Here is a 24,683-nt window from a genome sequence, read left to right as displayed (position 1 = left end):
AGATGGCCTAGTTAGAAACAGTTACACACAAAGCAAAATTTAAATGCATGTATTTGGTCTGTACCTCCTCTGAATTCAAGATAGTTATGAACAGTTATTTTCCTTAAGCAAAAATCAAATCTCATATTCTTTTTTTGCCTCAGCTTTATTGAAGCATAACTGACATATAAAATTGTATATATTTAAGGTATACAATCTGATATTTGATATACATATACATGGTGAAATGATTACTACAATCAAGTTAATCAATACATTCATGTTGGTCAAAGGGTATAAACTTGCCGTTATGAAATGAGTAAGTCTCTGGTGACCTAATGTACAGCATGGTGACTAGGGTTAATAATACTGTACTCTGCACTTGAAATTTGCTAAGACAGTAGATCTTAAGTGTTCTGAATCTCAAATTCTGTACAGTCAAGGTTTTATTTATTTTTTTCAGATGTAGGCTAGGTTTATCACTTTTTTCCCCCACTCATTTTAGAAATATCTATCAGCTTTTATACCAATAATTACAGCACACACCACCTCTAAAGGATGAAAATCTTCTGTTTTCTCTATCTGAGACCTGGCATAGCTCCGAAAACATTTTCCTCAGAAGGAAGAAAAGAGAAGTAGCTTGTTTTCCTGCTCAGGAGTGTAAGCTTGGCCACAGAAAGCCATCTTTGTGGAAGTGTGCCAGTGGACGAAAAGGGACACCCAACAAGAGAGCAGGGAGAGGAGTGAGATTCTACCACACAGGCTGGGAGGTGGGTGGTGGGTTGGTGCACCACCGTCATGGCCACTCGTATAAGCCAAAATGACGCTTTGGAGCAGCGGTTTAAAAGGTTGAGGTTTTCTTTTTCACTTTAGTAGCAAAACCTTAAAAAATAAATTCTATGCAGAGCCTCATGGCACAGACCAGCTGAAGACAGAGTTGCTCTGTTTGGTGTGACAGTGGGGACAAGAGCTCCCCTCCCATTTCTCCCGCCCCTCCAGCCCCCGGGGCAAGTCACTAACGTGCCAAGGTAGGGGTTCTGCAGAATGCAACGGAGGTGAATGCTTGATCCATTGTGCAATTCTACAAGGTATAAAGGTAGTTACACTCCTTAGGACTCACACTGGACCCTCTCCTCCCCAGGGGACGCACCGCACGTGGCGGATGGCGCGCTTACGTGTCCGTTGGCGATGTCCAGCAGGTCCCGCAGCCGGCAGCCCCGGCGGTGCCTGCGCTCATAGCAGATGCTGTCTTCCAGGATCACGTAGTCGGTGCCAAAGGACCTTAGCAGGGCGTGCACTTCCTCTGGGGCCCTCTTTGCATATATCTGATAGACCTTCAAAACAAGATAAAAATGGAATAGGGCAAAATATCACTTAACTGCTGGGAAGTTCGTCAAGGACTATCTATTGCTGCAACCTCCCACAGGGGCTGAGCCTAATCGCAGACACCCAGCTCCCCCGCCTCTTCCTGTGCAGGTCGCTCAGTCACCTGTAGTCCTGGAGTGTGTGTGAGAAATTCCCCCCCAAAAAAAAAAAAGTTGTTGGGATGGGGGAGAGTGCGTCATGCTGAATACATTTGGATTTAGACGCCAAAGAGATCTGGATTTAGGATGTACTGAGTTATGAATATATTCATCAGTAGATGCCAATTCTAAGAATGCTTCACCAAGGTAAATAATGCGATTGAGTAAATAAGACACAGTCTCTGCCTTTAAAAAGGGGACCTTTAGACTAAAAGGGTCCATTAGGGGTGGTGGTACAGTCTGGAGGCACAGATACTTGTAAGGAGACCCAGCTTCTGAGAGTGGCCGCTGGGGAACAGGACCCCCATAGGGTCCCTGGCCCCAGACAGGGGCAGCACCCTCGCTCTACTGCTGTCCTGCTGCACTCAGCTTGACCAGGAGACCCTACACTTTCTCTCTCTCTCTCTCGTCCTTCCTGGAGGAAGAGCAACTTGCAGCGCCCAGTGGCAGTTCAACAGGAGGCACGCCTTCCCAGTCACCACCAGCTTCACACACCTTAAGTGAATACACGCAGATGGTGAGTGGCCTATATCCTGGGACTTGGCGCTGGGAAAGGTAGAATGGTGTGTGTGTGTGTGTGTTGGGGGAGGGGTAATGAAGAGAGGTGCTGCTTCCTTTGTCGCCCACTGATTTCTAATGATATGTCTCTGACTTAAGAGACTGGGCTCTGAGAGCCTAGGTCAGCAGGTCTGAACGGCTATGCTGAAATGGTGGGGGGTTATCTGCTTCTACGGCTAACACTGCGAGGTCATCCTGCCTGCAGTCCAGCACCAGCCTCAGACTAAGGCGTTCCAAGGATCTGAAGGTCATGACTGAAGAAGGGCACTAGGACCTTCAAGATTATCAGTTTTTAGGGCATAAAACTCAGCACCTAGGCAGGGACTGGATATTGGAGAGGACGGAACACAGGACTCCCCGTGCCTCTGACGTGTCTCTATCTGCATCTCTCTCGAGTCAAAGTGGCGGCCACCTCCTAGCTGAACTCTGGGGTCTGCTGATCCAGGTACCCTCCCCTCTTCCTCTAGCTAACTCAGGGCCATCTGGAACACTTGGGCTAGCTGAAAAATTCCCATTTTAGCAGGAAATCTATGTTAAGACGATTCTCTTAAAAATGGAGTATTTAGTAAAAATCATTTACTTTTAGGCTAGTTAAATCTCACCCCCCAAACAAGACTTTTCAACAAATTTTCAGCCACCAAGATTAAGAAGTGACTGATATAAAACATTAAAAAGTTTGAAACCACTGCTGGCGAGGACTAAGACAGGTACACTTCTGTAGCACTGACTGGAGTGTAAACTGGCATAATTCATACAGACTTGGTAATTCTACCTCGATTACAAATGCCCACACCCTGTGACCCAGCAACTTCAATTCTAAGAACCCCATGTGTAGACAGACACTTTGTGCCTGTGCAGAGCGATGCTTACACAGGCGTCTCATTTGGGAAATTGCTGTATAATTGCAGAAGACAGGGAAACAACCTAAACGGTCAAATAAAATTTGCCACATCCACGTGACAGAATATTATGCAGCTTTAAAAATGGCAAGGAAGCTGTGGATATGCTGATATGGAGTGATCTCCAAAATACATGAAGTGCCAAAAAAAGCAAGATGTAATTAGTTCTTTTGTTAAAAAGGGGGGGAAAGAATATGAATTCGTGTATATCTCCACACACACACATTTGTATATACATAAAATTACTGGTACTGTTATTTGCCTCCTGGGAGGAGAACCAGTAGCTGGAAGACAGGGGTGGGATGGAGACTTTTCACTATGTTCTCTTTTGCATGCTCTGAGCTTTTTTAACTGTGTGGCTGTGTTGCCTGTTCTCTCTCTCTCTCTCTCACACACACACACACACACACACACACGAGAAACAGCCCATTAAAAAATGTGACCACTATGCCGCTCCCCCTTTCCTTCTCTCTGCAGTTCAAAGCTCTGAGGACTCTGTCCTCTAACACTCTGCCCTGTACATCTCAAGGTGTTCTCCTCCTCAGTTTACTCTTCTACCCGAGAGGAACAGAAGGCCGAAACAGCATGCCTTTAACAGACGGGGCAGGCCAAGGTCTAGACTCTGGAGACGCAAGTCCTGACAGGCACTTCAGCTCTGCCTTCCCCTCATAACCCACAGGCAGCAGGAGCCCCGGCTTTACCAGACACGGGCCAGCCCGCTGCTGCCCCACAAAGAGCTGGGAGAGGCGCTCACCTCTTTGGTTCGCTCTCTCAGGCTGCTGTCCTCGTAGTGCGGGTGGTTGGTTAAGGTCCTTCCCGTGCACAGCTTGACGCCGGCCAGTAACTGCATGCTTCCAGCAAACACAGCCTTCCTTGGAGTGTTAGAGCTAAAAGAAAAAGGTCATGAAGAACCTAGGGGCAAGACAGGAATAGAGACGCAGATCTACCAGAGAATGGACTTGAGGACGTGGGGAGGGGGAAGGGTAAGCTGGGACGAAGTGAGAGAGTGGCATGGACATATATACACTACCAAACGTAAAATAGATAGCCAGTGGGAAGCAGCCGCATAGCACAGGGAGATCAGCTCGGTGCTTTGTGACCACCTAGAGGGGTGGGATAGGGAGGGTGGGAGGGAGGGAGACGCAAGAGGGAAGAGAAATGGGAACATATTGTATATGTATAACTGATTCACTTTGTTATAAAGCAGAAACACACCATTGTAGAGCAATTATATTCCAATAAAGATGTTTAAAAAAAAAAAAGATTTTAGAGTCTAAATTAACCTCACTGCTAAGGCTTCCACGAAGATAATATCACACACTCAGGATCACCCAGCTATGTTAGGAAGGGCTATGAGTCGGGAAAAACACAGGAGGCTGCTCGAGATTCTGATTTACACTCAAACTGTTTTATGAAATTTTTCCTATTTGTTTTTGACAATGATTGGGAAGCTTCTAATTTACTGTTTTGATGGGTTTACTCTTATAATGAATTGGCTTAGGATGTGGGTATCTCCTGAGTCTTCTAGGCTAAAACCCACAACCCTCTCCTGCTCTTGTTGCAAAGACGCAGATTCTAACACGAGGCCTTAGAAGACTGCCAGGGCTTTTTGTATTAAACTTAACTAAAAGGGCTGCCTAGAGTAAAACAAATTATAAAGCCAGAAACTGCAGTTGCCATGAGTCAATTCCAAGGGTTTTTGGTTAAAACAAGAAAAAAAGATCACAGATATTACTATAAATTACTTTTTAGAAAAAAAGAATTAGTAAAAACAGAAGAACACGGAAAGAAGATTCTGAACTAGCAGATATCTTACTATCTTATCATACTCAGTATGAAGATGTACAATATTTCTGATGTGGAAGCAGAAGTACTTTATGTATTCCTTTCCTTTAGTCCTGATTACGAAAGACTACATGTATCTTAAGGAACACAGGGTATTCTGATATTAAATTAAGATTTCACTTTCCAATGATCACCAAGCTGTGATTCTCTGCCTCCCCGTGGGATGCGAGGGACAGTGATGGAGGGCCAAGGAAAGACTTCCTGATTTCTGTGAAAGCATTTTTCCTTTTCCCCCGGAAAAAAAGAATCTTAGTAGTTCATTTAATTCCCTTCCATTTTTTAAAAAACCTGGGAGCCACCTGCAAATCAACAAGGTGTCATTTTATTGTGAAGGACATAACGGCTGTTCCATGGACTCTCCTCAATGCAGAATTTCTGATAGAGGCCCAGGAGGAATACTGCAAGATATAGTCACCCTTCTTGTTTTAAGAACAAGGCGTGTATGGCTGCTACGGTGAGTTAAAATGATGGACATAGTTTTTTTGAGAAGGAGTCTAATTGAAATCATTAAAGCTCAACATACTTTGCAGAAAAAGCCACAGCAGGCCGTTCTCCTCAATGTATCTGGACATCAGGGCATGAAACTTGCTCTAGTGTTCAAGTTTCTAAGAGAAGCCTCATCATATTCACATATTCCATGAGGATGTTCTACTTACTCCATTTTAATGCTAAGACTACAGCACGAATGCCACCCAACAAAGGCCTCTGGATGTCTACAAGCAAGGCATCCTACAGCTCAAGCTGAAACAGTTACAAGTAATTTACTTTTGGAAAATGCAAGATCTTCGAACAATGACACTCTTGTTCACTCGAATTCCAATAAGCTTTCTTAAGTGATAAAAAAGTGGACAGAATTACAAGGAGCACACAGGGAATGACACAATCTGCACCCTCCCTTATTCCTGTCAGACCCCAGAATGGATTACAAGAGAAAAACTTTTATGTGAACTTGGCTGTGCTTCATAGGATGTCATCATTCTGACAACCAGACCCAGGAACACAGGCATAAATAGATGTCTGCTCTGTCCCCCTGAACCAGCAATTTATAAGGAGTTCTTGACACGTGTCCCATGTGGTCAGGGAAATAGGAGGGTTTAAATGAAAAGAGGTGCACTGAGTTCCTTAGTGAAAGGTTTATATAAAAATTCCATTTTATTCAATGAATACTTACTAAACGCTTAGTCTGTGCCATATATACCATGCTGCCCTCATTTATAGTGTACCATAATTGCTAAAGACAATAAATATGGACAAATAAAATTAAAGAAAATGTCACCATTTTCCCAAACCAGTCTTCTTTCCTTCTGTATACTCTTAACTGGCACAAACCATTCTACTGCGATAAATTATACAATTAATGCCACAAAGTGGCTGCCTTTGGGTCCTCTGAACCAAAGAGATTTAGAATGCAGGGAGAAGATGAGTCTGGTCTCCATGTCTGGCAAAACATGAGGTAGAGGTGAGAGCTAACAGAGAGAGAACCTGGTCTGTACAGTCTTACTGCCTAAGAGTGCCAAACCTGTCTCTCTTCACAAACAACAAATCCAGCAGCTGAGCTGATAGTATCCATTCAAATCTTTAGGCTGTCTCAGCATCATCATTTTGAATATATAACAGGATTCAGCATCAGGGAGATGCACAGAGCTGTTTCTAGTTGTGGCAGAGATAGATGACTGGCCTGTTATCTATTCATGGCTAATGACAAAGGTTTCACCCACCCCTTCCTGGGCTATCATCACAATACTTTGATGAGTTATACAGTTCACAAAGGTTTAAAATGTCAAAATTCCTAAACTGCTTGCTGGGGAGTTATAAGGTTATTCTTTATTCAGCCAAAAGTTATTACTGAGGGCCTACTATGTGCAGGGCTGGTGATACCCTGTCTTCAAGAAGCTTACTGGCTAATAGACCCAGCTCTCATTACAGGCAAACACTTCAAAACGAGCCCATAGTTAGTCCACCACATACTGACGACTGCTTTCTGTGGGCCTGCAGCTATGTTGGAAACGAAACACATCAGACACAGTAAATACGGCCTCTCTCCTCTGCAGGCTCTCAGAGCACTTGCTGCTCCCTGCCGCCCCAGTGGGTACGGTCCCCAAGGCAACAGCAGCCATCACCAGGTGAGCAAGTCATGTCACGTGACTACTTAGAGGAGTTGAGGGAAAAATGGAACAAAGTTCATTTGATTGTGACACGTTTTAATGTTTGGCCTCATTAGTGAAGTCAGGAAGTTTAAAAGAAACGCAATCCGTCTCAACTGCTGGTGCTACAGTCCTCTGGATTTTTAACAGTCTTTCACTAAAGGTCCTTGGTTTTATTTTAAATAGCAAAATACAAGTACCCTCATGGATTAGATATAATATTTCTTTGACAACGATTGACTTCCAAGCATACTAGAGATGGTGTTTATTCACTTGATTGTCTGATTTGGTTTTATATGCTAGCCCTATGGTAAATCTGGGATATTTAACTGCTCTCTTAAATATTTAAGTTTAGCCGTAAAGCAAATGCAAAAAGTAAAACAAGCAAAGTGAAACAAAATGAAAAAAAAAAAAAATCACATTTTCTAGACTTTAAAAACCTAGATTCACAGTATTTTACATTTTCTGTGGTAAACTCAGTAGGCAAAGGGAGAAGGGATTCTTTGTCTTTAACTTAAAATATGCAGTATGACAGATGTAATGATGGGTATTCTTCCTTCACAGATACTTTTGCTGACACAGTCTGTGGTCTGTGTCTAAAATAGCTAATGTGCTTTTAACCACTGAATGACACTTCTCTATTATAGAAAAACAAAGCAATTTTTACCAATGTTTGAACAAATGATGTATAAAATGAAAGAATAATTTGTTTTTATAGTTCTCTGCCAAGCTCCATAGCAGGCTGCCCGACCTGCAAACAATTTATTCTGGAAGAAATGTCACTAAATAATGACAAGGACTCACAGGTCAAATGGATTTACATTATATAATTTAAATGTCATTCCAGGAAGACCTGATGGCATTCTTAACAAATAATCTCATTTATTCTTGAAGCTCTAAGCTTCAACAAGTTAATTACTGTTGAACTAATGGGGAAACTAAGCATTATAATATAATGTGTGAACATCTGTTTTATCTACACTTCAAAAATTTATAGAATTATGCAAATGCCACAAAATGATTCATTAAGTATAAAAGAGGCTTACAGGCATTGAAGGTCTGAACTTAACCAACATCATGTTTAAAATATACAGTAATTCTCTCTGCTTTGATTAAATGTGAAGGAAGTTTGGTCCATTTTCTCAGGCCCATTGAGAAAATATTGCACATGCAGGCTTCATCACTGGAAAGAAACTATTTCTAGTGAAAATCTCCTAAAGCCAAGTAGGTAAAATGTCACACTTCAAAACAGTCAAATCTACAGTCTATCTTAATTGCACAATGTCAAAGAAATGTTTCAGGAGCCAAAAATGAAACACTCGAAGGAACGAGGTATGAACTACCAATTGCTGTGGCACTTGGCCTTGATGAAGTAAACGTGCTTTCTAATCACACATAAAACCTGTAAGAGTACTAACTGGGTTTTGCTGAAAGAGATACCAGAAAGTAAGAAAACAACAAAAAACCAGGTTTTTAATCTTCGTATTCAGGAAACATCATCAGTAAAAAGGGGTTAATGTGAACACGTGCATTTAAGTCTGCTGGAAAACAGGGCGTGCAGCACCTCAGTGTAACGTGGAAGGCAGGTAACCAGCCCGGTGAACACACCGGCCGGGGTTGTGGAAGGCACGCGGATGTCGCCCTACTTCTCATAGGGAAGACTCTGGGGGCCTGACTGCAACAAAAGATCCTTGCTGATTAAAGAGAATTTAATCCCGAAGCGTCACGCATGGAGCCCCAGCATCAAGTACACGAGGCAGACTGGGAGATGGCGGTAGCTTCTTCTCAACACTTTACGCAAGAGTTGCCCTGTGCCAAAGTGGAGGGTCATTTGTGTCCCCTCGAGTTTCTGCAGGTCACTGTTCCTTGTTCTCACTCATCCCGGAGGGCAGGCAGCCATCCTGTAAGGGAAGCTGCGCTCCCACCCCAATAGATGCTCTCACGACCGCCCTGACAAAGGACAGATGTGAGTGTATCACTTTGGTTATCTGAGAACAGAAGCAGACAGGATGGGGAGGAGGTGTCCCTCACTAACAGTGCTGGGTGGGGACCAGAGGTCTGGCTGCTGCCCTTAGACAATTTCAAACAGATTTTCAGATACACTCCATGTATCCTTAGCCCACAGCCTTTTCTCTAGCACAGCTCAGACCTACTGATATCACAAACACTGTGTGACTAATCAAGGTAGTGGAGTGAAAGCAGAAGGTCATATTTTATGTTTTAAAAACAGAAGAAATCAGGGCAGGTTAAAAGAATAATAAATGCATGCACTTGTGTTTGGAATTGAAGTCTACAGACCAGAGCTGATTTAAATGTTGATTTAAACAAATACACTCCGTGTCTAAACAGACCCTATTTTGGCATACATTCATCATCACTTAAGCTTATTTCACAAACATGCCTAGCAGCTATTTTGCAAAAACAATAATTTAGATTTGAAGACTTTGAAGGGAAAACAGGCAAGATTAGATCACAATAGAACCAATTTTTTGGAACAATACAAATCCTTCAGTGCTGAGAATTTTTAAAAAGTGAAAAGAGTAAGTCTACATACAGGGAGAAGAACTGTTAGTAAAAGGAGAATGTAAGAACAAAGACCACTTCCCCAAATGCAGAGTAAAAGATTATCTTCTTTACACATGGAATAAGCTCTCATCCATAATTTTTCAGAACCAGAAATGTTATTTTAAATAATTTTCTGTGAGCAAAAGCATGAAAATAAAGGCGTTACAAAAAGTATACCCTGTTTGACACAGCCAAAGACAACTCTGCTAGGATAAAATTTTAATGACACTACAATTAATTCCTAAAAGGCTGGGGAGTAGAGGTGAGATGTTTTAAAATGCCAATCCAAGTAGATCCAGAAGATCTGCCACCTTCAGGATTCTACCAGACTGGGTACCCTACACCATTCCTATCAATGGTGCAATTTGAAAAACAGAAAATATCTGCCTCACCTTCAGATGCACATGTCATAAATTTCCGGTTGACTATAGCTAATGCAAAAGTAATTAGCTTTTCTTTATACGAATAACCCTCTTTTCCCTTACACAATAAATACTGAAGGAATTACTTACTCTATAATTGTCTGCCATGATTTAAAGTTAAATAAATAAAGACAAAGCACTACTTCGTACTCTCAGCACTGAAAATATATGAAAACTTATACTCATTGCATCTAGTCAACCCAGTCCAAAATTGGGACCAAAGCCACATATGTATTTTAGATACAAATCTCTATAAAATCCATGTATTGTACTCAAGAGACCTAAGCTATCAAACATTTACCATCTCTTAATACACAAGCAGTGCTCAACTGTACTGGTTAGTAAACATTAGTCACCAGCAAGTGCCAATATGGCTACTAAAATTCTAAGTGATGGAGACAATACAGCCGATGCTTTCAGAATATGTCACATAAGATTTGCGACACCTGTTTAAGTGTGAATAATTACACTGCTGCTTTTTGGTTATAAAATAGGGAAATACAGTATTACAGGGCACAGGAATGCTGCTCTGGGTAAAAAAGTTTATTTTTGCTGGTGGGAGGCAGGTTTCATGAACAAAACTTTGAAAAACACAAGTCTCATTCTGATGCTGAATGCTGAGGCAAAGCAACCGTGCAGGCAAAAATGAAAACCAATATAACATGAAAGCATTATTATGTTCAAGAAAGGAAAAGCTCTAGCTTTTGAATTTTAAATTTTCTCTAGGCCTAATCTTGGGCAATATGATTAGTTAAAATGAAATCTGCACTGAGCTAGTATGACTGTAATTAACTGTACTTTACAGTCTAATTTTTAAGTGATTAACAAGGAAAGAATATTTTATGTGTCAGTATTAATAGAAAATCTGAATGGTATTAAAACGAAAGAAATGACAAAGATAAAATTGGCAGAGAATATAAAACTTTATTTCCATTGCTGTCACTGGTTTGAAATGCATCCTCTGATTCTGTTTCCCTCTCCATATTGGTACTTTCCCTTCTTCACGGGATTGTGGTTAGAGAATATTTTTTGAATGGAAAGAAGTTATTTGCAAATATAGAGTTTTAAAGAAAAACTTGAGAATGAATGTATCTTCATAATTAGATTCAGAAAAAACCCAAAAAACCAAAAACCAAATGAGGTCTACAGTGACTCTTCAAAGGCACTTTAAATTTAAAAGTTAAAAAAAAAAAATCCTCTTACTTAATCCAGTTCATCAGCTCCACTGTATCTGGATCATAGAATTCTCTCAACTCGGAGAGTTCATCCATCATTCCTGGCCAGAACTGAAATTAAAAACAAAACTAAACAAAACCAAAATCCACCCCCAGACCCACAACTATCACTAAGATTAAAGTGAAAAAGGAGAAACTGCATATAACTTGTGAACTAAATAAACATGGTAACTGGAATATTAGAACTACTTCACTTCTGCAGTCAACCTTCTAGTGTAAGTGAGATAAAGTCTGAGAAAAGATTCCAAAATTATTGTGAGCTGGAGCTAATTAGAAGTAGAGGTGTTGCCAACTTTAAAAAATGAGCTTTTATTTTACACTAATAAAAATGCTGTTGTATGTGGTGTTAATATCTAGTAAAACATTAATTTGGATAAGACAGGAATAGCAACCATGAGAAAGTTCACAGGATATGAGAAAAATGTGACTAACTAACTTCATGTAATTTATCTTTAAATGTAGAATGTACCCTGTAGAAGACAGCACCATTTTAGAGCTACAAAAATGCTTTGGAATACAGAATCTCATTTTATCCTCACAACTCCTCAGGGAGAAAGATGACGCAGAAGGCATCATCACCATGGCTATTTATTTTTCATTTTACTAGTCTGGAGACCTTGGCTCAGAGAGATAGATAACCTGAGTTGCTCAGATCAGAGTGGCAGAGTCACAACTGGAAACTTTTCATTGTGTGATATGGTGATTATATTGTTTAAACTAGAAATCTGGACAAATTGTTTGATGAATATTAACATAATTACAGGTACAAAGGGAGAGAAGAATATTTGAAAGTAGGACGGTCCAGGAAAATCTGGTACATCTGAGTATTATATTTATGCCACTGGTGCCTCCTACTCAACTTGAGTAACTTAAGCTATGCAGATATAATGTAAAAATACACTCTGAATCCACTGCTTTTCTAATATAACTTGTCTGTTTAATTCAACAATTAATTAAATGTTCACTGTTTTATCAAATGGCAGTTGGCTAAAAAGACTTGATCATCTAACTACATGCTAAGGTGAACTGCAGAACTCATTTCCTATATTGAAATAGAAGCCCAGTGATAATGTATATCTACACTTCATTAATGTTGCAAGTATAATCTTTTTATTTAAGAACCACTAACTAGAAGCAAAGTGGCACCTGACTGGTCTATGGCTGTTTTTTTATCCCCATCACTTTCTTATCTTGTCTTCTCATCTTTGGCCATTTTTACTACTCATTCATATCTTGTCTCCTGGGTGGGTAAATCAGGAAAATTGCTGGTGCTGGTGACAGAAAATCAGGTGTCAGCACTATTAGTCCTAGGTTTCAGAAGAGATGTAATAAAAATTACTGATTAAATGATACCTCTGTAAGATTCCAATTACCCATTATCCCTATTAATTTTGATAACAACAGAATACCAACTTTTAAATGATATTTTAATTATTTTCGTATAAAACATATTTTGAAATCTGTGAATTCAATGGTTATTAGATATTTTTCTAGTTTGAAAGTTGCTGTTAATTCTGAAGATGTTAATATATGGTAACACAGTCTTATGATAAACTTCTTAAACAATGTGAAAACAAATGTTGAATTAACTAAATGCTGTTCCTAAATGATCAGCAGTAGTTTATATGAGATTTTAGGTATCCAAATAAGTTAACTAACACGAGAGCAATAATTTTATTAAACTCTTGATTATAGAGTGGAGACTAGCACATACTTTTTCCCTTTTAAACAGGATTATCCTAAGCAGACATATAGCAAAATAGGTATTATGAACAAGAAAATTTGAAATCCTCATTATAAGTGCTATGTAAAACTTAAATCAGGCTTTGAAATATTAGTTCATATTTCTTACAGATACATCTGTTCAATAGTTGGAAAACATATTCAGTTTCAGGGTAACCCCTAATATACATAAGATCTTTATTTTCTTTGTGATTTTGTATTTTATAAAACACAAATACAGTTTTGAGAAGCTGAAATACGTAAACTATTTTATACAGTGAAAGCTGGATGTGTTAGGATTTCTCCTGAAGTCCAATACTGAGAGAGGCGAGGCCACCTGTCTTCGGAAGGATTCTTCAGAATTACTACTAACTCTCTTACTCAGGGTACATCTACAAAGATTCCCTGAGGAAATGATGGCCTTTTCAGTGCTACCATTGGTTCTTCTACAGCAGTGGTTCTCAAGAGGGGTTGGGGGAGGGATTCTGCCACACCCGCAAGGGGACATTTTGCAGTGTCTAGAAACATTTTTGATTGTCACAACTGGAAGTTGGTGCTATTGGCATGTAGTGGGTAGAAGGTACGGATGCTGCTAAGTGTCCTATAGTGCACAGGACAGCTCCTAAGACAAAGAATTATCTAGACAAAATGTCAACAGTGCCGCTGCTGAGAATCCCTGTTCTCTGCAGGGGGTTCTCAAGTTTGATGGTGCATTAGCACCACCTGGAGGGCCGGTTAAAACCCGGATCACTGGACCCCACTCCCAGAGCTCCTGATTCAGCAGGTCTGGAGTAGGACCCAAACATCTGCATTTCTAACAAGTTCGCAGGTGATGCTGATGCTGCTTGTTTATTTCTTCTATAATGTCCTTCCTCAATGTTATCAAGAACAAGAGACTTAAGTCCTCAAGTAGCTATTAAAAAATCAACAAATTTTCAAATAAATATTTGAGACATAAAGGAACTCAGCCTACACACAGAGACAGTGGGAGAAGACTGTTACGGTGTGTGTATGTCTTTAGTGGTGAGACAGGAATGATGACGAGCTGCATCTTTTCTGTGAGGAGGGTGCTTTACCCCTCAGAATCAATGTGTAATAAAGCTATCTCATTCATCATTAAACATATACTCTGCCTAATCCTTAATTGTTGCTTTCCAGATGTTTGTAAGAAGTTTCATTTATTTACTGTAGAGCAATAAAATTCCCAGAGGCATGGTGGCAGAAATGACCTATTTCTATGTTTCCTGGTATCTGGGAGTTGGCACAGTGGTCCACCCGTAACAGCAAATGTTTTGATAGATAGGAACACGATAGAACATAATTTTTTGAAATATTTACAATAGAATTATCTAACAGTGACTATCAAACATTTCTTTTAGCCTAAAACCCTTGCTTCAAATAAAATCTTACATGAAAATATAAGCAAATAAACCCAGAAGCTGAGCTGCCATAGCTGATCCTTTCTGTAGGAGAGTCCCACCCGCCTCCCCACTCCCTTTAGCTGCCCTCCCAAATCGGGAACTATACACAGTAGAGTTTGAAATCCATTGTTCTACCTTAAAACGAAGTTTGAAGAAAAAAATCTAAACTTACAAAATGTGTAAGATTTTTTTTTAAAAAGAGAGCATAAGAGCTCAATTGGATAAAACAATCCAAGCTACCTGCCCAGGTAACAATTCAAGCCTCTAAATCTCAAAGATGTGATGAAAGACTCACTGTCTCGTATGGAGGAGTCTCAGAATTGAAACACAGTTAATGCTGTTTCAGAAATTAGTCAACTGAGAATATGAAGAATTTCTTTATTTCCTACTGAAACTGAAGGACATAACAAGGCTAAACTTAGACTGTATTTATATGTGCCCAGCCCTCTTACAAAGATGATTTTAAGCATCTAATAAAATATGTAGGTTAAAGTAAGATGCATTTTAGGATCTTACTCTATAAAACGCAGGTAACAGGGAAAACTAATTTTTCTCCTTTATTCACCTCAAAATAGGTCTGAAAACATCTTTATTTTCAGAATTTGCATCAGCTGACTAGTAAGTCAAAACCAAAATTAATTAGAATAATTAAATTGTAGTTTTTTTTGTTATAATGTTTTTACCTGTTAAATCCCATTTTGGGAAGTACATCACTCTTCTTATCAATGTCAACTGCCATAAGAAGAAGCTAAGTAGGTATTTGTAAGTATTTGTAAGTTCTGCAAACCACTCTACCAATGACACACAAAGTACACTGAGTCAAAGCAATTATTCTGCTAAATAGATTAAAGACAGGAATGAGGACAATCAGCCTTACCTTATAGCACAGATACAGCAGTATTAATATCGGTATTGAATATCGCATTATACATATCTATATAAGAAAGACATTATTTAGATTACAAGTGTTTAGGAATATTTTTGCTTTTACATTTTTGCTTTGTAAATACATTTTTTTTTAAACAACAAAAGTATTATTTAACAGAGCATGAGTCTCCGATATGCAAGACAACTGAGTCAATCATTCATAAGCTATTTGTAGCTCCTACCATATTGCCACCTAGTGAATTTATAGGGCAGAACAACCCAGAACTGCACTTATGGGCCATTAATCATTACTGTACACTTAGTAGTAATTATGTTTATATTATAATAATTAACAATAATAATAATAGCGATAACTCTGGATAATGGGATTACTGGTGATTTTTAATTTTCCTTTTTGTGCTTTTCAGTATTTCCAAATTCTGTATAATGAACATATCTAACTTATGGTCTGGAAAAAAAATGATTTAGAAAATAAAGCTAAAATTAAACATAAAATCATTTAAAAATAATTCCTTATAAAATCATAATTTATCAATTATTTTTAGCTTAAAATTTTAGTATCCATTTTATCAAACTGATGTATGGACAACTGAAAAAAAACCAAAACCAACAGAATTGATAATGAAAGAAATACTAGAAGTCATAAAAATGAAATGGAAAAAGAGATAGCACTGACCCTCTTTGGGTTATAAAGATGGATCAACTTCAGAAGTAACTCCCATATTTCAGGGCTGCATAAGCCAAATGATGCAAACACACACATATGTGATGTCCAGAGGTACTTCATTCTGTAAGAAGAGAAGCAGGCAAAGGTCAACAGTGCTAGCTGTGTAGAAACCTGGAGTCTGAGACAGCTGTAAAGACAGCTGTATTATTTGTGACAGTAAAATCTTACTAAAACTATGCAGAAACCATTGCCAAGGAGTTACTTATTAATTCCATTGTCTTTTGAGAACCATCATATAAGTAAAAGTAGAGGAATATTGGTAGTTAGGAAAAAAACTGGTTATAAATAATATTTTGTACTGGGAGAAGATAGTAAACAAGGACATTTTTATGGGAACCATAATCATTAATTAAGATGATCATCAGTTTGCAAATTATATTGCTAAACTATGTCAGGTAAAGAGTGGTCAAATAAAAAAATAAACAGATAAGACAAAAATACCTCATTGTACTCAATGCCAAGAATCCGAACAGAATCGTATGTATTAAATTGTAGGCAGTTTCTGGTTTCAGGCCGATTGTGTACTCTCCCATTTTATACATGGATTGCTGATTTGTAGAATAACTGCATAAAATAGTACATATACAAAAATTAAAACTGGGTAACTAATTTTGATTTAGTTAAATCTTTCTTAAAGAAGAAGATACAAGGACTTCCCTGGTGGCGCAGGGGTTAAGAATCCGCCTGCCAATGCAGGGGACACACGTTCCAGCCCTGGTCTGGGAAGATCCCACATGCCGCGGAGCAACTAAGCCCGTGCGCCACAACTACTGAGCCTGTGCTCTAGAGCCTGCGCGCCACAGCTACTGAGCCCACGCCCCGCAACTACTGAAGCCTGTGCGCTCTAGGGCCCGCGTGCTACAACTACTGAGCCCATGTGCAGCAACTACTGAAGCCCACGTGCCTAGAGCCCATTCTCCGCAGAGAAGCCACAGCAATGAGAAGCCCACACACCGCAAGGAAGAGTAGCCCCCGCTTGCCGCCAACTACAGAAAGCCTGCACACAGCAATGAAGACCCAACGCAGCCAAAAATAATAACTAAAAAAAAAGGAAGATACAAGAAACCTATGCCTTCATATATTTAGAAATGTTTTATTTCCCTAAGATAAAGTGAATCAGCTCTGATCAATTTTGAATTTGTTTATGAGGCTAAAAGTGTCATAATATAAATGCATTAATAATTAGAGTAACTAAAATTGAACAAATTTCATTTTAATTTAAGCAAAACCTTAAAGTCCTTTAATCCTTTCAATTATAAGAGATAGCAAAGAATATATAATTTTGGAATCACTGAAACTACAAGAGATCTTTAGAGATGTCATAGTAGTTACTCATATTTTTCTAGTTTTTACAAATAAGAAGTAAAAATGTATCCATAAACTTGGAATTCAGTTCCTTTACGAACCAATGATCACATTTTTAACCTACCACAATACCTCATTACATATGTCTAACATGATTTTTTAAAATTAATTTAATTTTGGCTGCGTTGGGTCTTTGTTGCTGCGCGCGGGCTTTCTCTAGTTGAGGTGAGCGGGGGCTACTCTTCGTTGCAGTGTGCGGGCTTCTCACTGCGGTGGCTTCTCTTGTTGCGGAGCACAGGCTCTAGGCACACAGGCTTCAGTAGTTGTGGCATGCGGGCTCAGTAATTGTGGCTTGCGGGCTCTAGAGTGCAGGCGCAGTAGTTGTGGCGCACGGGCTTAGTTGCTCCGCGGCATGTGGGTTCTTCCCAGATCAGGGCTCGAACTGTGTCCCCTGCATCGGCAGGCAGATTCTTAACCACTGCGTCACCAGAGAAGTACCCTAACGTGATTTTTAAAAATCAAATATGGCTACATTAAGATGACTGCAATAAAATTAACAATAACCCTTCAACATCATCTAACACCCAGTTCACGTTCTATTTTCTATTTATTGCAATAGCTTTTTTCAGGTGGTTTCTTTGAATGAGGATCCAAAGCTTTCATACTGCATTTCATCAATGTCTCTTTAAATTATCTTTCAATCAATAAAAGTACTCCCCCATCCCCACTTTTAAGGGCATTTACTCGTTGAAGAAAATGCATCATTTGTCCTATAACTGTTCCTACCTTCTGGATTTGGCCGATTGTCTCCTCGTGGTGCCATTTAATATATTTCTCTATTCCCATGTTTCTTATAAACTTGTAATTAGATCTAGAGGTTAATTATTAGAGTCAAGTTCATTTATTTTGGCAAGTACACTTCATGGGGATATGATGTATTCCATATTGCATCACATTGGGAAGCACGTACTGTCTGGTTGTCCCCACTTGAATGATGTTGAGATGGATGAGTGGGTTCAGATTTGCACAATTTGTTGTCAAGGGGAAAAGGAAACAACAGCAAGGGCTGCCAGTTTAGGATAAAAATAATACTTCTATAAAGGCCCCACTTATCCTTCACACAAATCCAACGGACTTGGATATGTACAGTGCTTCCATGTAACTATAGATCTATTATTTCCTGGAAATCCTCTTTTACACCACCCTAGATACATAAGAAAATTAAAATGATACTCTATGGTAATTTTCACCACTGGTGATAATCTTTACTTAAACGTTATATATCACAACCCAAACTCTGGCTTCCATTGATACTAAAAGATTACTCCAGACAAGAACATACCCTCTCATCCTCCCTTGATACCTGGGAGAATTCTGCAACACCTCTCCCAGTGCCCACAACTGAGCTGGAAAGCTCTATTAATCCCATGAGTACAGAACAGGGTATCCTTTTCAGTTATATACTGCACACTAATGTAGATGTGGTGTATAAACGTAACGGTACCATCCTTCCTAGTACTAGAAAGTAGAAATACTTTAAATACTTGGCATTGATAATATATCCTTCAAATTACTTAGACGTTAATTCACATTGAGACACTATAATTCTTAAATGGCTTTAATTAATGTAGTGCTTTCCTCTAATAAAGTCCTAATATCCCTACCTGGTAAAATCTTTATCTATAATCATATCCCAAATAAGCTTCCAAGGACAGCCCATAGATTCACACTGAGCATGGCAGACATTTTCACACAACACTGCAGGCCAACTGAACTTCCTGCTTTGCATGCTGTCTAGAGTCCTGTCGACACCTGGTGTGTCTGCAATAATATTAAGTTACACTGTCTAGAATAATTTCCATCTATTTTCATGGGGCTAAATTTTTATCTTGGACTCGGTATAAAAAGAACACTTCTGAAAGATACTAAGATAGTTTATAGTCAATGAAATAGCTTCATGGTTCAATGTTGCTTCATTCTTAATAATCATAAAACACCCCAACTGATCTGGGCTCAGTGTGATGACTTTCTCCCAGCACAGCTCTCCGGTGGCTGCGAATCACAGCTCACCAGCACCTTAATTGGCAAGGTAACTACACAGGAAAAGGGTTTCCTTCTGGGCTTCATTACTTTTCCACAAATGACAGTAGCTTCAACTTCTTACACTTAATCTTCTTTCAATTTAACATGGATAGTAAATGCAAAAACCTCCATCAGCTTGATAGGTAGGTATTCTTCATACTCCCTGACTTTCTCTTTTAAGTAGATTAGCAGACATGCTAAGTTTTAAAAAACTGTCAACTAATATACTTAAGACTTTTAGTAGATGCTAATAATTATGGTCCATTCCAACTTTATAAGCCCTTAAACAAGATGTAACAAAACAAATAAACAATGGTTAACTCTTGACAGTTCATGAGAAATAAAAAAGGCAGCTGGAGAAAGAAAGGTAGAAAAACACAGGAAATTAATAATGGGAACAAAACAGAAAGACTACAAGTCAATAATAATAACACTTGCTAATGATAGCTAAAATCTACACAATATACTCTATGCATGAGGCACTGCTTTAAGTACTTTATGTAATTTTCACTTATTTATTTCTCACAAAACCCTGTAGAGTAAGTACTCTTAGTGCTCTCATTCTACAGAAATGGAAATGGAAATAATGAAGGGTTACGTAACTGGCTCAAAGATCACATTGTTCCCAAGTATGCGAGCCAGGACTTCAACCCAGACCTGTGTGCATGGCATCTACTACTTTTTACTGTCTCTTAACTACTCCACCCTTACCAACTGAGAGTACAGTCCACGCTAACCTGGGCACGTTCCCCCTTTAAGATGACTGTACTCTGTTCTGTATCTGATGTTTTGATTTTCAATTTAGCAATTTTTCTGCAACACAGAACAAGTTCATTAAAGCATAGAATTAGATTTCTGAAATATGCCATACCTGAGATTACGGAAGGCAACAGCTAACGCTGCAATCACTGTGATGGACAGAACAAATATATAGGCATAAAAAAGCAGAGTATCTGAAAGCCTTTCAAATGTATTAAAAGGCAGAAGGCCAAATGCTTCTTCACACAGATACAGGTTTGCATCAAAATCTCTAGGAAACAAAGGGAAAGCAAAGTATTAAATTCAGTACAAGATAAGTCAACCACCAACTTTTCTTCAAAATAAGCCTGAACTTAAGAACTGTTAACTTACATTTTAAAGACTCTGCTGATTTAATATAAAAAGCAAACACAGACTTTAAATTCAGTCATACCTTGTCGCTCCAAATCCAAATTTTGCCTTCAGAAATTTAAATATGTGTTCGTCTGACTTGAGGTTAAGAATTTTCTATCGGGGAGGGAGAAAACAAAAATTGCTATCAGTTCCTTATGGTTTTCTGATAATTTCCCATTGAATACACATCTTCAGTGCTCCATTTCATAGGACTGTATGTGTGTGTATGTGTAAAATTAGTAAATGTTTATAATAGGTCTTAGAACTGAGAAATTCTAAGGCAGGGACTTTTTCACTTTAAAAAATTCTTTTATTGAAGTATAGTTGATTTACAATGTTGTGTTAGTTTCTGGTGTACAGTAAAGTGATTCAGTTATACATATATTTTTTTCTATTATGGTTTATATTGAATACAGTACACTGTACTTTACAGTAGGACCTTGTTGTTTATCTATTTTATATATAGTAGTATGTATCTGCTAATCCCAAACTCCTAGTTTATCCCTCTTCCAACCCCGTTCCCCTTTGGTAATCCTAAGTTTGTTTTCTATGTCTGTGTCTGTTTCTGTTTTGTAAATAAGTTCATTTGCATTATATTTTAGATTCCACATAAAAGTGATATCATATGGTGTTTGTCTTCCTTGTTCTGACTTACTTCACTTAGTATGATAATCTCTAGATCCATCTATGTTGCTGCAAATGGCATTATTTCATTCAAAAGCAGGGATTTTCAAACACCTTCTATTCCTTTTTTTTTTTTTTTTTAGCAGAATCGTTTTTGCAAACAAAATCTAGGCATAAGTTCAACATGCGGAATAGATAAAAGATGAGGTTCTTTGGTTTCAGGGAGAGGGAGACGGCTGAAGCCCAGTGAGTACAACTTTTTAAATCAGAAAACCGATAATATACATGATCTGAAACCTCAAATAGGAACATAGCCCACAAAGCCTACTTTGCTTTGGGTTTTTCTGTCTGCAGATACAACTGATATAAGACTCATTCAAAGACAATTCAAGACACAGCAATAACGCTCAAGGGGTGAAGAGACAAATGCCAGTGTTTATCATTAGTGAGTATAATTTTAATTCACATCACTTTATTTTTAATTTATGGCTTACAAAAATTCATATAATATAAATGGGTGAAGAAATTGTATCAGAAGAAAAATGACGATAGAAAAGAAAATAAGATTAATCCAGAACTGAGGTTAGTACACAAAATATATTCAGTAGAGATGAGCCACAAATCTGGGCTCATGCATTCTAGTAGCAAATACAAAGAGGGAAATAAAAGCATTTATGCTACTCACAGGGTCATAAGATTAAAACAAACCACTTGCTCAGAAGACATCCTTAGAATCCTAAAACTGAGACTCAAGAGAAATTTTCCCCATGGGTACAGTAAAAACAGCGAACAGTCTCAAAGACTATTTTTTAAAAGTCTTCTCATTGTAGGTAGCTGGCAGAACATCAAGTGTAATTCAATAGGCATTATTCTTTGGGGAGTCAAAAAATAGTGGTCCAGACAAGTAGCCCTCTCCTGGCTTAATCCAGGCACAGATAACTGAACATGTAGAGTGGTGAAACAGACGGACTGCATATCTTTTAGCCAGTCTTTCAGAAATGCTGATTGTTCTGCTCAAATAAGTTTTTTTTTTTAAAAATAAATTTTATTTATTTATTTATTTATGGCTGCGTTGGGTCTTTGTTGCTGCACGTGGGCTTTCTCTAGTTGCAGCGAGCGGGGGCTACTCTTCGTTGCGGTGCGCGGGCTTCTCATTGCGGTGGCTTCCCTTGTTGCGGAGCACAGGCTCTAAGCATGTGGACTTCAGTAGTTGCAGCACGTGGGCTCAGTAGTTGTGGCTCATAGGCTCTAGAGCGCAAGCTCAGTAGTTGTGGCGCATGAGCTTAGTTGCTCCGCAGCCTGTGGGATCTTCCCGGATCAGGGCTCGAACCCATGTCCCCTGCATTGGCAGGCGGATTCTTAACCACGGAGCCACCGGGGAGTCCCTCAAATAAGTTTTTGATAAGTTGTGAACTATATGGAGTTTAAGAAAATAGTGACAAGGACTTGGAGTGGAGGTGTTTAATGTGGCTGGCTGAGTGAAGGGTCTGTTTTTTCTTTGACAGTCAACAGACAGGGAGAGAGACTGCCATTCTCTTACAGAAGAGGAGTCTGTCATGTACATGCAGCTGTCTTCTGTCCCGAGACCAGCCTTCCCAGAGGGGCGAAATCATCTCAATTAATCAATGTGGTTCCGACAGTAAAGCCAGTTTATTTATGAACTTAACCCAATAAAAATCATGTCATTTTTTTCTTTTTTAGTACCATAGTACAGAAAACGCTCTAAAAAGTAGAAGTTTTAAATTTAGAGAAATACTTGTTTAATGCTTTTAAAGCTGAGTTTTAAAAAAGTTTAATAACTCAAAAGGTGGGTTCAAAGTAGAACATGTTAAAGAGCAAATAGAAATCAAGGACTAAAATCAAGAAAATAATCCCGTTACTGAAACAAAGGTAAAACTGAGTCTGTTTAAAGTAAAACTGGTAACTCTTTAGTAATGCTAAATTAAATGTCATTTTATTAACCTACCTTAATAATGTTGTTGAGAAAAAGTGTCAAACATAAAACCACAAATAAATGTAACAATAGTTTCCCAAGCCTATTAAGGAAGCTTCCAGTTTTCAGGTTTTTCTAGAAATTAAAAGAGTTGAGTTTCAATTTTTTAATTTTAATATAACTTCATAAACATTTAAGATGAGATTACTTAAGAATTTAAAACATTGGGTCACGCAACATATAGGGAAAATATGACAATTTTCATGAGGTTACATTGTCTTAATATTTGTCTTTTTCTAATAGTAAATGAATCACTTAATAATAAGCTCCATATGATGAGGAAATGTGTCCCAGTCCTTTTTTTTTTTTTTAAAAGACCTCTTCAACCAGAGTATGGAGTCGTCCGTCCACTTAGAAGGTACTCAGCATATACTGACTGAACTTGATCCACTGATTCATCTTTTTATTCACTGATTCATATATCACAGACTATAACCCATTAAATAAAAGACCTATATACAAAAAGTAAATTGTGCTCTTTGATACACAATAGTTTTCTTATAACCCTCAAATAACTTTATGGATTATCAAATATAATAATATCTAAACAGTTCAAACATGAGTGATGTTTATTTATAATTAAGGTTAAAAGGATAAATGAGAAGTACAGTTTTTAATAGTCAATTAAAAGCCTGTTTTTTAAAATCTTGTAAAGATTTGTCCATAGCAGCTCTCACTCAAAAGACTAATAACAAAACGTATTTATTCTTCCCAAAATGGAAAACAAAACAGCTTCTTAATATAGAAGTGCTTATGAGAAATGTTTCTCATATGCTTATAAGACAGAAAACAGGCTTTGCAACATTATTAAGGAAGAACAACTAACTCTTAAATTTTATGTAAATTTAAGAGATTTTAATTATATAATAAAGTCAAAAGATGAGGCCAATGTCAAACATGCTATTCTAGGAAATGTCCCAGTTTTTTCTAAAGGTATTTATTTGGAATCTCAAAATTCTCAAAACAGAGTTAATTTTAACTCACTTAAAAATCAATAATATGATATGGAAGGATAGGGGAAAGAGTGGTGTTACTACTTCAAATAACAACAAGGTGTCCACCAACTTTAAAGACTGTGACAAACACATTTCCACAAGCAATATGTTCTTCTCACTCTTGAGTTCACACATGAAAAAAGTCAACATTTTTTTCTCTTTTATTCTAACTTTAAACCAATGGCAGTCAAACAAGTGTCTCTGGCTAATCCTGAATTTAATTAAGATTCCAATTTTCTAAGAAATAATAAACATCAAAACAAAGGAATGGCAGATCAGAAAGCTTGAAAACAAATGCTATATATACCATGCACTTCAAAAAAAGCAAATAATGGCCCTACTGCTTTTTAGTGGGAATTTGGTCATAAATTTTCCTTTGTATACTATATGAAAACAAGGTCTAAACAACCACACAATTAAAAAAAAAGTTTACTTTGATTAAGGACAAAAAAAAATCCTACCTGAAGTTTCCTTGCAATTAACACCGAAAGGTTAAAACTGATAAGCAATGATCCAAGAATCATGGAATTAAAAAACTGAAGAGTGCAGACCAGGAGTAAACCTGTTAGCTGTATACCATACAGCCATGTCACCTGCAACAACC

At 38.2% G+C, this 24,683-nt stretch overlaps 1 protein-coding gene across 6 annotated transcripts in view; it reads right to left on the bottom strand.

Annotated features, from left to right (window-relative positions):
* The window catches only part of DPY19L3 (dpy-19 like C-mannosyltransferase 3), an 81,220-nt gene that overhangs the window by 4,110 nt on the left and 52,427 nt on the right, over positions 1–24,683 (bottom strand). For 5 of the 6 annotated variants that reach the window (XM_082366492.1, XM_082366491.1, XM_082366493.1 and 2 more), the window contains 10 exons: positions 24,541–24,672; positions 23,058–23,159; positions 20,508–20,581; positions 20,187–20,345; positions 16,370–16,492; positions 15,878–15,989; positions 15,191–15,247; positions 11,139–11,221; positions 3,714–3,846; positions 1,155–1,313 (listed from right to left, as the gene is read on the bottom strand). In XM_082366492.1, the coding sequence (XP_082222618.1) occupies positions 1,155–1,313; positions 3,714–3,846; positions 11,139–11,221; positions 15,191–15,247; positions 15,878–15,989; positions 16,370–16,492; positions 20,187–20,345; positions 20,508–20,581; positions 23,058–23,159; positions 24,541–24,672 (1,134 nt within the window). The remainder of the gene's footprint in view (positions 1–1,154; positions 1,314–3,713; positions 3,847–11,138; positions 11,222–15,190; positions 15,248–15,877; positions 15,990–16,369; positions 16,493–20,186; positions 20,346–20,507; positions 20,582–23,057; positions 23,160–24,540; positions 24,673–24,683) is intronic. The other variant, XM_082366494.1, reaches the window with a different exon arrangement.

This window comes from Balaenoptera borealis (assembly GCF_965194805.1).
Source record: "Balaenoptera borealis genome assembly, chromosome: 19".
Taxonomy (NCBI): Eukaryota; Metazoa; Chordata; class Mammalia; order Artiodactyla; family Balaenopteridae; genus Balaenoptera; species Balaenoptera borealis.
The sequence above is the reverse complement of the archived record's forward strand: the minus strand, read 5'-3'. Positions and strand labels throughout refer to the sequence as shown.